Consider the following 12,859-nt stretch of genomic DNA (forward strand, 5'->3'; position numbering starts at 1 on the left):
AAAAATAAGGTCATTTTAATGAACGTGTAAGGTGCAGTAATGATGAGTTTTCCATGCAAATTTGGAATATCATTACTTGGTGATCATTAAAAATGATATTAATAATTCTCGTGTAAGGGCCGCTTAGGGAATATTAACACAGATTATGCACAGACTCATTTTAGAGGCAAACACAGATTTTTTGAAAAATGACCTGGCATCCCTGAATATCACCTGGAAAACGTCAGCGGATTGTGATTTGATGTGGTATTTCTACATCTGAGCAATGCGGTTTTGCTAAAAGATTTTTTACAATATTCCGTATAATCGTGGAATTAGATTCGTTTTTCATACTATAATTGAATTTGTTCTTATTAAAAAAATGGTAATGGTTCTCTTATTTGGCTTCAATCAAATGATGCAACGTTTCCTCGAATAATTTAATTTTAGGCTACTGAGAGGAAGGGAACATTTAAGGTGGAATACCTACAGCAAATCGAACGGGAAATGCAAGCTCGATGGGAGCGAGAAAAACTTCACGAAAATGATGCTCCTAATGCTCAGAGGAAAAGTGCCGATGAAAAATTTATGGTAACTTTTCCCTTTCCATACATGAATGGAAGGCTTCATCTAGGCCACACGTTTTCGCTGTCTAAGGCCGAGTTTATTGTGCGGTATCAACGACTCAAAGGCAAGCAGGTTTTGTTCCCGTTTGGATTTCATTGTACTGGAATGCCCATCAAGGCATGTGCTGATAAGCTCAAGCGAGAGATGCAAGATTTTGGATGCCCCCCGGTTTTCCCACAGCAAACAGAAGTAGTAATTGAAGAGAGGGACGTTGTTCCGAAAGATAAAAGCAAAGGTAAAAAGAGTAAGGCCGTTGCCAAGTCTGGTGGAACTAAATATCAGTGGCAAATTATGCAAAGTCTAGGATTGAATGATGAGGACATTAAGAAATTTGCCGAAACGGATCATTGGTTGGAGTATTTTCCTCCGCTTGCCATTCAAGATTTGAAATCGACGGGATTTCACATCGACTGGAGACGAACATTTATAACGACTGACGCCAATCCGTTCTTTGACTCCTTTGTGCGATGGCAATATAACCATTTGAAGGCACGTGGAAAGATTATGTACGGGAAACGGCATACCATTTACTCTCCAAAGGATGGGCAACCTTGTATGGACCATGACAGGTCATCGGGTGAAGGAGTTGGCCCACAGGAATATACTCTTATCAAAATGAAGATTGTTGGAAAGTTGCCAAGCAAGTTGGCAGGAGTCAACGTACCGGTTTATTTGGTTTGTGGAACATTGAGACCTGAAACCATGTACGGACAAACCAATTGTTGGGTGCATCCAGATATTAAGTATATTGCCTTTAAAACTACTAGAAATAATGAGATATGGATTTGTACCCGACGAGCCGCTAGGAATATGTCATACCAAGGCTTCACTACCGTTGACGGTCAAATTGAAGAAATTGAAGAATTGATAGGTCAGGAAATTATAGGTTTGTCTTTGGTTGCTCCTCTGACATTACACAAAACAATTTACACGCTACCGATGCTATCGATTAGAGAAGACAAAGGAACCGGTATTGTAACGTCGGTTCCCTCGGATTCACCCGATGACTATGCAGCGCTGGTAGATCTCCAAAAGAAACCTGCCTTCCGAGAAAAATATTCTGTAACGGATGAAATGGTGTTGCCTTTTCAACCAATTCCAATCATTGAAGTTCCTGGTCTAGGCAATCTGAGTGCGGTTACCGTATGTGAGAAGCTAAAGATTCAAAGCCAGAATGACCGTGACAAACTTACGGAAGCTAAGGAAATGGTTTATCTGAAAGGATTTTACGATGGAGTCTTGCTGGTAGGTGAACACGCAGGCAAAAAAGTTCAGGACGTGAAAAAAGATTTAAAAAAATATCTAGTCGATCGCAACGAAGCCGACACTTACTACGAGCCTGAAAAGACTATTATGTCTCGTTCCGGTGACGTATGTGTGGTCGCTCTGTGTGACCAGTGGTATCTCAACTATGGAGAAGAAAAATGGCAAAAGATTGCTTTCGATCATCTGAAGACGATGGAGTTATTCCACGACGAGGTCAGGCGAAACTTTGAACATTGCCTCGATTGGTTACACGAATATGCTTGTTCCCGTACCTATGGTTTGGGAACGAAGCTGCCGTGGGATGAACAGTGGTTAATTGAGTCACTATCCGATTCCACTATTTATATGGCGTTTTACACCGTAGTGCATCTTCTGCAAGGAGGCTCTTTCCGTGGTGAGAAACCTAGTCCACTAGGGATTACCGCGGCAGACATGACTGGTGAAGTTTGGGATTATATCTTCTTCGGTGATGCGAAGTTTCCCAGTAAAAGTAAAATCAAGAAAGAAAGCCTAGAGAAGATGAAAAAGGAATTTAATTATTGGTACGTCTGAACTCAGATCACACTTTAAAATAGAATACTGTAAAATTTGTAAATTATTCATGACATACTCTATCTGCAGGTATCCGGTTGATTTGCGTGTCTCGGGAAAGGATCTTATTCAAAACCATCTCACATTTTTCCTGTACAACCACGCAGCCATATGGCCCAACGATTCGGCTAAATGGCCTCGAGGTATTCGCTGCAATGGTCACCTGCTGCTGAATTCGGCCAAAATGTCAAAATCCGAAGGTAATTTCCTGACACTGTATGAAGCAATCGCTCTGTTCAGTGCCGACGGAACACGGCTGTGTCTTGCCGATGCCGGTGATAGTATAGAGGACGCCAACTTTGTGGTGAGCACTGCCGATGCGGGCATTTTGCGACTTTATACGTTTATTGAATGGGTTAAGGAAACGTTGGCTTCGAGGTTTGCACTACGGAAGGGCAAACAGGATGATTTCAATGATGCTGTGTTTATGAGCGAAATGAATCTAAAAACGAAAGAAACTGACGAGTTTTATCGTAAAATGTTATTTAAGGAAGCACTTAGAACTGGCTTTTTTGAGTTGCAATCGGCGAGAGATAAATACAGAGAGTTTTGCGGATCTGCGGGAATGCATGTGGATCTAGTCGTGGAGTTCATTAGACGCCAAGCTCTCTTGATCGCTCCGATATGTCCACACGTGGCTGAGCATGTCTGGGAGTTACTTGGTAATAAATCTAGTATAATGAAGGCCTCCTGGCCGCAGGTTGGAGCCATAGACGAAAATAAGATTAAATGCTCGGCTTATTTGTTGGACGCAGCACATTCTTTCCGTTTGAACCTGAAGAGTGTTTCGCAGGTAAAAACTAAAGCTGGTAAGGCTGCTCCGCCGGCTGCGGTCAAGCCAACTGAAGCGATCATTTGGGTGGCCAAGTCTTTTCCACCTTGGCAATCTTGCGTGCTGGACACAATGCGGGAATTGTTCGAAAAAAATAATGGTCTGCCCGACAATAAGGTACTTGCGGTGGAGTTGGGTAAGAAGGAAATACTTAAAAAATATATGAAACGTGTAATGCCATTTGCCCAGATGGTGAGAGAACGCGTTGAATCTGCCGGTGGACCAGGTAAAAGTGCGATGAATGTTTCTTTAGACTTTGACGAACGGGAAGTGCTGCAAAGAAATTTGGAATATTTGAAAAATACATTGGAATTGGAATCGATTGCCATCGGATTTACAGATCAACCAGACGCTCCGGAAAAAATGAAAGAGGAAGTTCGCCCCGGTGTTCCGTACATTGTTTTCACGGTAAAGCCTAGTGTGTCAGTTACATTGGAAAACCCCGTGGAGCGATCTGGTTTGTTCACTGTGAATTTGCATCTATCTGAAGGAGACACTAGCCGAACGTTCAGAGAGAAGTTGGCGAAGCAAATCGGGTACAAAGGTAGAAAAACGCGGAGCTAGTCGTGTCATTACAGTAAGCTAATTCGATTGCTCTATTTCAGCCGACATTCAAGCATTGGAAATTCTACGCTATGAAGATCCTGCGCTCGGACCTCGAAAACTTCCTGCTTTTCAGGATTTCCGCAGTGGTAAACTGACTCTCGAAGATGGAACACTAAACGTTGACGCAGACAAAAAGCAGATATCCTTGACCAACGAAAAATCGCAAGATCTCATTATCGGTACTTCGTTTGTTTACGTTATTAATTGAGTTTCATTTGTATCTTCTTCACTGCGGTGCTTGTATTTCAAATTGTAAAAGATCAGTAAAACTGAAAATTCATTGAATTGGTATTTTTAATAACAGTTTTTAGTTCATGTATGAGTTCATAACTTTCGCAAAAAATAATTTTATTGATAAATCAAGTCTCGAGATATCGTGTTTGATTTTCTTTAAATATTCGGCTGGTGTTCAGAAAAGTGAGAGATTAGTTCCCTAAATTTAGCGGAACCGGAATATCAACTAAAATTTTGCCCTGCCGTGGAAGATCTTTTACACAGCCCATCTAGACGTTGTTCGCGGCATACCGCTTTGTGCACTTTTTTTCGTAATGGCAAGATTCGAAATCAGAACGGAACAATTGTGTTCCCAAAGGAAGGGCTTTCCCAGGCACTCTTGTATATAAATGACCTGGTTGCTATTCCCGGTTACAATGTGTCACTCTTCAAACCACAGGAATAGCTGATAGATGAGATGCCATTGTTTTTAGTTACCCCGACCATAAACGCTTTATTTTGTCTACTGTCTCGGAAAGCTAACTGATATTCGAATTATATCATTTGACAATCTTCATTTCAACTATACAACCATACCCATCCTACGATTATCGCTCATCGGATGAAGATTACTTGGTTTGCACTTGCACGATTCGCGCTTGTTAATAAGTTTTCGTTTTTGAATAAGTTTGTTCTAATTCTACGGTTGCGTTGATGGCACAGAGGTTAGAACAAAGGTTTTGTAAATCATGTAAACCAAATTATTACAGACTATTTTTTGTTGAATTTTTTACCTTCCTCACATAGAAAGGCTATGCAATCACTTTTGATCCGAGACCCGGAGGGCCGAGTGCCATATAAAACTATGCACGCACTCTTCTCCCAGATGCCTGAACGAATGTTGTTTGGTTTGTACTAGGGATGGTACTCGGAAGTCAAAGTATCGATACCTAGGGTATCGGGATATCAAAATTTTGGGAATCGATACAAGGTATCAAAAGGTAATAAAGTATCGATACCTGTATCAATTGATACTTGCACAGTAATCATTTTGAAATAAAATAAATGAATAAATTCGCGACTTTTGATACATGTCAAAGATTATCCGCACGCCACTTTGTGTTGGAGCCATGATGATTTCACATTTCACATATTTTCTTAAAAAATTTCATGTCATAACCTTTATTACATTAAAAGCCAATTCCTATTGCCATTACGACGGTACCGACGACGGACTGAACAGAAGCACCAGGCTCGCGCATGTATTGGTATGACGTGGACTAGCCGTCGTTGAAATTCGTTCTCGACAATCTCGCGTCGTCCCACATGCGCACTGAAACAGTGCAACGAGTGTGAAAAATTGAAATGATTAAATCCTTAAGGACTATTCACACATTTCAGTTCCGTGACGGTTCAGTGAAAGTGCCTTCAGTGCGCCGTCAGTGTTCTTTTTTATCGGTACCCTTCCGTTCCGTTTCCGTGCTGTTTCCGTTCCGGCACAGCCAATGCAATGACATATCGACTTCAGTGAAAATGAAAAATATCGGTGACGACGAATTTGAGTTTGCCGGACGGACGCGACACTGACGGCGAGCTGCACGGAAACGGCACTGTGCTGGATAGGTGTGAATGCGCGCATAGAAAACGAATGAAATAATATCAGTATCCGTGCACAGTGTTGTGCCGGCACTGAACCGGATCGGATATGTGTGAATAGTCCTTTAGTGAGTATGGCCTTTATGTGCGTGTTTTCTCTCATTGCACTCTCTTTCAGTGCACCTGTGGGACGAAGCGAGATTGTCGAGAACGAATTTCAACGACGGCTAGTCCACGTCATACCAATACATGCGCGAGCCTGGTGCTTCATCGAAGTTGAAGAAAAAAAAGAGTGGTGGGTTATGCCAGAAACATAACCGGATGGCATGGCATACGAATAAAATGAATTCTGGACCTAAATTCTGAAACTCAATTTTGATGATAGACCCTGGAACAGAATTCTGAAACTAAGTCCAAGAATTGAGTTCTGAATGTAGATTGTTGAACTGATCACTGAACGTGAGATCTGTAACTGAATTCGAGACCAGGATTCTTCGATAGTCCGATCCAGGAATCAATTTTCAAAATTTAGCTTCGAAACTGAGTTGTATAATCCAGATCCGGAATATAGTTCAGAAATCTTTAGAATCTAGACTCTGAATTCAGTTACACTTTTAGAATTGTAAAAGTGAGTTTTGTATCCTAATTCTAGGCCAGCTTTCTCTAACTTTCCAGAATTCTGGAAATAAAGCTGAGTTTGAGATCTGAATTTGATCCAGATTTCCAGGGCTGCAATTGCAGAACTTGAGGTTCAGAACTCAATTTCCAAATTCTGAACTTAAATTATAGTCCGAATTCTGGATAGGAGTTTTGCAAACCTCAATTTCAAATCCAGAATTCTATTTCAAAATTCATATTCAAGTCAAAAAATTTCTTTTCCAAATTTTAGCTCCAAAGTCTAGGTCTAGAACCAAGATCCTGATCTATGTTCCAGATTTCAGGTCCATAAACCAGGCTTAGAATAACATTCTTAAATTTGGTCCAGGTTCCAGAATTCTGGATTTCATTTCTGGAAATCGGACGAGGAACTGAATATTAGATCTGGATTATGAAAATGAAAAATAATATCTGGTCTTGCATTTTGAAATCAAATTTCAGAACTGAACACTAGAATTGGATTCTCGACCTGGATTCCGATCTGAACTGAATGAAACAACTACGCAGGCTAGAATAAAAGAAGCATCAAATTTTCACCTTTTTCACTTACCAAATATGAAATTTTAATTTGTGGTTATATTACTGGAAATTTTATCACAAATTGCTGAAATCTCCGATGACGTGTAAAAAAATTATGATGATACGTTGAATAAAACAAGAAATATTCACGATCAAAACCACTCTTCCAGAGGGTAAATTTTGAAAAGGTGCCCCATAGTAAAGTGAGACGTATTCACGTCAAAAAATGTTTCATCGGTGACGGGTATAGCGTGATGGGTTAGTCAATGATGAGCCGAAGGCGAAGAATTCGGAACTAAATATGTACTTTACGTACAAACCAAACAACATTCGTTCAGCCATCTGGGAGAAGAGTGCGTGCATAGTTTTATATGACACTCGGCCCTCCGAGTGTGCGACACTGTTCAACATTTTAATGCAAAAACCAGATAAAAGCATTTGTTTTTAAAAGTATCGGTTTTCTGGGATTGCGGGCATTGTCGATTAATGGCATGTAAGTATGAGATACGATCTTACAGCACCGAAAACTTTAAACGCGTTTATCTCAGAACCACGTTGTTTGAGCTGGCCGGAAACATAAGTCAGGTAAATCTTGACCAATCGATTCAAAAATTCTACAAAATATTCTCGATAGTTATCTCCACAGAGGTACGTAGGGTTTTTTGAAAATTGTGAATATTTTTTTATGAACAATTTTGTGATGAAAAAATGCGTTTTTTTTTCAAAGGGCTGCCATTTTACAGAAAATCAAATAATTAAAAAAACCCCTACGTACCTCTATGCAGACTGTAATATGATATAAGAAAATGTTTTGTTTTTTGCCTTCTCATATAGAAAGGTTATGCAATCACTTGAAAAACCGACTAGTGAAAATTGGCCCGGAGGGCCAAGTGTCATAACATTCGACTCGGTTCATCGAGCTGAGCAATGTCTCTGTGTGTGTGTGTGTGTGTGTGTGTGTGTGTGTGTGTGTGTGTGTGTGTGTGTGTGTGTGTGTGTGTGTGTGTGTGTGTGTGTGTGTGTGTGTGTGTGTGTGTGTGTGTGTGTGTGTGTGTGTGTGTGTGTGTGTGTGTGTGTGTGTGTGTGTGTGTGTGTGTGTGTGTGTGTTCCTGAATTTCATCCGGATCCTACTTCCGGTTCCGGAGTTATAGGGTAAAGTGTGTTCAATATTGTACACCGTCACTTAAAATATTTTCGGATGCAATAATTTAGAGTGCGTACTAGAAGAGTTTGGTTCTCGGGTTCCGGTCCGGAAGTGCATATAATAGTGAACCCATTTCGTTCTCTTAATGATGACTTACGCAATCAAAGCACTGTTTTATTCTGTATGTTATGCATTTATTCTGTATGTTATGCATAAATAGAATACCTCAATATTATATGTACATGAGAAAGGCATCATTACACCACTAGGTGGATTAAAACAGGTTTTGTTCTAGAGGTTCCATTTAGTTTTTCAATTTTTAAAACTGATCATTTTTAGTACCTAAATATACATATTAAAAAGTGCTTATACAAAATTCGGATTACTCCATTTTTTGGATCCCAAAATAATTCCCCAAAAAAGTCCTTCTCTTTTTTTCTACAGTGGTGTAACCCCTTAAAGGAGCTTTTCAAACTTAGATGCACTCATGCGGTTTTTGCATTCAGCCGTTCATTTGAAATGAGATTTAGTCTTATTTTTAGAAATGACAACTAAGTTTATACTGCAAACAAGACCGTGATAACATCAATACCCATGAAGTTATATTCACCAATGTAATATGCGTTACGTTCAGTTTCAGTCAAGAAAAACAAAATAGCTTATGACCCGAGAACTTTTGATCATGGTCTATAATCATAACATGAAAATACACGCTTTTTCTGAAATCATGACTCATTTTGCTTATTTGCAGAATCGAAATTCTGCCCGTGTGGGATTCGCTCGTCACGAATTCGTCCATTGATTCGTCATTGTTATGATTTTATCAGCGACTTCGTTATCAGTTGAATTGGCAATCTCTTCTCAGCGAGGCTCTGATGTGCTTTTGTTTAATTTCTCGCAAGGTCTCCTAAAGTGGGTTCGTTTTTAATAGAACTGACATGTGACCAGTTGATTCTCGTATGTGATGATTCCTCCTCGCTGGAAATTACCTCGCTGTACTAGGGGTACGGGTATGCGTATAGCGTGATGGATAAGTCTGTACCTTTAACACAGCCCACCTGGATTCGATTCCCAACCCCGAACATAGAAGCAGCAAGTCAGACCTGAAGGTTAAAATCTGTATAATTGAAACAAATAAAAAACATCCCCGTACTGTTCGCCATTTGTGGTTGAATAAACTTATCGCCATGTCCTCAACAATAACGTTCGGAAGGAACTTTCCAACTCATTTTCAGAGTTTTCAGTTTCATTCATTTATGTTTTTGTCGATTCTCGTGGAGTAGTAATAAAAAATACATTTTTAACAAAGCCAAAGAGAAACATAACAAATCACTATTTTAAGAGTTTTATTGGTTGAGCGTCTTAGAAATGCTTTATAAACTTAATAATTCAAAATCCCTATAAATCCTTTCTTTTTAAACATAGAATAATTTAAAAACATGATTTCTCAGACTTTTGTTGATTTTCTTTCGTTGTCAGTATTTTAAAAGCATTCGTTAGGGTGTTCGCTAGGGTGGGACAAAATATTGATTTCAGCTCCACTAAACTTTTCGTGTTCCTTTTGGGTCCCATAAGCACCATGCAAAGTTTTAGCTCGATAGGAGGAACTATATTTTCGCGCCCGCGGTTCAAAGTTTGTATGGGATTTAGTATGGGAAAACTAACTTTTAACAAAAAAATCATCTGGGGGTCACCCTATATACTCAAAAAATCAGCGGGCATGTAATTTTTGTAGGAAATTTAATGAGGAAGAAAACCTTCGAAGACTGTAACATAATCCGACATCTGTAAAAAATGTTATTAAAGAACAACCGACACAAGGTCCGAACGATGGCTCATTCCTTAATGTATCTAGCACCACTGCTGTTAGTGGTGGTAATATGAGTTTGCTTTCTTTTATTATGCTACAACGATTGATCTGAGTTGTTTGATGTCTTCACAATAGTTGCTCGGTGTAGTTTGAAGATTTTTTTAAACTTAAAAACCATGTTCCAAAACTCACTGTAAAGATACACAAAAATCTAACTTTTTTATTTGAAGAAATACAACTTTGAAATCTTCCACAATATTGTTGATAAACTCAAATACTATAACTTTGTCGAAGACATAAACTATCTGCCTCATATGGTTTAGAAGATATGGATGATTTCATTTAATACTATGAAAAAAAACATTTCCTACAAAAATTACATGCCCGCTGATTTTTTGAGTATATAGGGTGACCCCCAGATGATTTTTTTTATCAAAAGTTAGTTTTCCCATACTAAATCCCATACAAACTTTGAAACGCGGGCGCGAAAATATAGTTTCTCCTATCGAGCTAAAATTTTGCATAATTTCTATGGGACCCAAAAGGAACACGAAAAGTTTGGTGGAGCGAGAAAATATTTTTTCCCATACAACCTTGTCCCACCCTAGTGTTCACGTATGAAGAAATTGGAATCGTTAAAACGCATTCACCATTGGATTTCAGAACATAGCAGTCGATTTTCTTGTTGTAGGGTTGGGTATCAAACACAAGTATCGATTTATAAGTTTTGTGAATCTCTGACATACTGGTTTGTTTTTCTTTTCTAGCATAAGAGTTTTATGCCTTTTGATATGCAATGTCATCATAATTCGTTTTTAAACCTTGTTGAATATACCGATGACAGCTAGACAACAGTAATTGGTTCATGAGTGTAATGAATACAACATTATTGCGTCCGTGCAGGGGACTGAGCCGGCACTAAATCGGACCGAAAATGTTAGAATAGACCTTAGATCTTAAAATATAAAACACGATCACTAGCTACATTCTAGATCGGATGGTGTATGTGATTCCTGTCTAATCACGAAATCAATCCATGGCCGCATTGATCCGACACTAGCGTACACTCCTGGTTGGCCTCCCTGGCCGCATCCCACGCCCCATGAAACGATTCCCACCACTTTTCGGTCCAGTATGAATGGTGCTCCAGAATCTCCGTGACAAGCATCATAGCCACCTTTTCTGTATTGTGCACAGAACACATTTCTTGATATTACATACCTACTGTAGTAATGTTTACATTCCATTTTGCTGATGATTGGTATGTAAGTCTTCTGCACTTTTTCCTGATACTTATCGCTGTATGGATCCGTACGACCCCAACCGCTGATGAGCCCCATTGATCCGATCGATGGCATAAATCCATTTGCAGCCATAGAAATGCATTGGCTGCATTTGTCCAATTTTATATTTCGTTCCAGCATTAACAATCCTACATCGAAATTTTGAACTTGGGCACTGTAATTTGGATGAATGTGAACTGTTAAAACACGGATTCTCGTTCCACCTCGATTGCGGTACGGTGATCCCGCTCTAACATAAATTGGTGTATTTCTGAAGTTGTCCACACAGTGAGCTGCAGTTAGGATCCATCTAGGTGCCACTATGGATCCTACGCAGATGTAGTCATTAGCGGCTACAATTGCCACTAGATAAGGAAAAGCACAATCCAGCATTGTTCATTTGAACGAAATACGCTTATATTTGCTGGTGTTCTGCTTCATTGGAACAAATTTAGTTTGTACTAAATCTAATCAAGTTTCGCTACAAATAATTAACCGTTTCCGAATGAAATTTATACGGAAAAACAAAGGCTAGACCCTTGGAATCTAATTACTTTAAATATGAGTTTCTACGACTGATCATAGTTTCCGTCTCCAGAATATGCCCAACAAAAAAAAAAGGAAAAAGACCAGATAATACTGTAAAAAAACTCCAATATTTTATCTAATATATGTAAACTGATCATTATACATAGGTAAAACAGTCTTAAAAATTTAGTTTCTATTTAATAAATACATAACGTATAAGTAAAATAACTATGTTGCAATATTTTCGTGATCGCCCTTTATATGGAACCAACTTGCTCTTTTCAGGCAATTACGAGAATTGTTACTTATGTATGTATGTATGTATTAGCTTAAAAATGGAAACAGTATTATATTTGATCGGAAATGGTTTTATTGTTTTTCAAAATATTCCCCTAGATGATGGATGACCCATCAATTCGACGTTTTGGCCGGTCAAAAAGGTGCTGGTTTGAGTTGATGTGTGAGAGCTCGCATTGTCATGATATAGGATGAGTCGTCTTCTCTTGTTCTGCAAAGACTTCAGGCATACAAATGGTTGTGTACCATTCAGAATTGACCGTCTTACGTTACTCCAGCGGCACAGTTGGCACATGATCCGTTTTTCCGGAAAAAACAGGCGACTATTTGCTTCGAAGTGCTTCGTGCGCGAACAACTTTTGTTGGATTTGGTTCGTCTTGGAACACCCACACAGTCGATTGCTACATATATATTTATGATTCGTTACATGTTACGATCTTATATACCTTATGATAAAAAAAAGAACCAGAATTTTATTAAAAAACGCAAAATTTCAATTTTTAATAAATTTCTTTATTAACGCCTTTAAAGTACTCTCCTCCTGCGGCAATACATGCATGCCAACGCTTGATCCAATTTTCCATACAAGTTTTATAGGCCGCCGAAGGTATGGCCTTTAGTTCACGCAGCGAATTCTCTTTTATGGTCTCTATGATCTCAAAACGCGTTCCCCGCAATGGCAATTTGAGTCTGGGGAAGAGGAAAAAGTCACACGGGGCCATATCTGGAGAGTACGGTTCTTGGTTGATGATATTGGTTGAGTTTTTGGCCAAAAACTGCGACACAACCAACACTGTGTGAGCCGGCGCAATGAAATGAAATTCAGCTTTTTTGGCACCAGCCGAGAAGCGACGCGTTTCAAACCCAAAACATCAGTTAAAATGTGTTCGGCTGATCCATAAGAGATGCC

General features: G+C 39.2%; 2 protein-coding genes across 2 annotated transcripts; one reads left to right on the forward strand and one right to left on the reverse strand.

The window, feature by feature from the left end:
- The first annotated feature begins 216 nt into the window (after positions 1-216).
- LOC131431168 (leucine--tRNA ligase, cytoplasmic) lies at positions 217-4,202 on the forward strand. The gene is made up of 4 exons (XM_058596724.1): positions 217-364; positions 430-2,414; positions 2,494-3,839; positions 3,901-4,202. Exons 1-4 carry the CDS (start codon positions 362-364, stop codon positions 4,107-4,109), a joined length of 3,543 nt encoding a protein of 1,180 aa, XP_058452707.1. The 5' UTR covers positions 217-361; the 3' UTR covers positions 4,110-4,202.
- A 3,904-nt stretch (positions 4,203-8,106) lies between these two features.
- Positions 8,107-11,516, reverse strand: LOC131429309 (trypsin-3-like). The gene has a single exon (XM_058593372.1). The coding sequence runs from the start codon at positions 11,514-11,516 to the stop codon at positions 10,818-10,820; it is 699 nt and encodes a 232-aa protein (XP_058449355.1). The 3' UTR covers positions 8,107-10,817.
- Between the last annotated feature and the right edge of the window lie 1,343 nt (positions 11,517-12,859).

Source organism: Malaya genurostris, chromosome 2, assembly GCF_030247185.1.
Source record: "Malaya genurostris strain Urasoe2022 chromosome 2, Malgen_1.1, whole genome shotgun sequence".
Lineage (NCBI taxonomy): Eukaryota > Metazoa > Arthropoda > Insecta > Diptera > Culicidae > Malaya > Malaya genurostris.

Bases quoted from the DNA above. Each gene is read 5' to 3' on its own strand.
- LOC131429309 (XM_058593372.1), bottom strand. From the start codon at position 11,516: ATGCTGGATTGTGCTTTTCCTTATCTAGTGGCAATTGTAGCCGCTAAT.
- LOC131431168 (XM_058596724.1), top strand. The intron at 2,415-2,493 runs GTACGTCTGAAC...CTCTATCTGCAG, and splicing joins AAAAAGGAATTTAATTATTG to GTATCCGGTTGATTTGCGTG. The intron at 3,840-3,900 runs GTAGAAAAACGC...GCTCTATTTCAG, and splicing joins GAAGCAAATCGGGTACAAAG to CCGACATTCAAGCATTGGAA.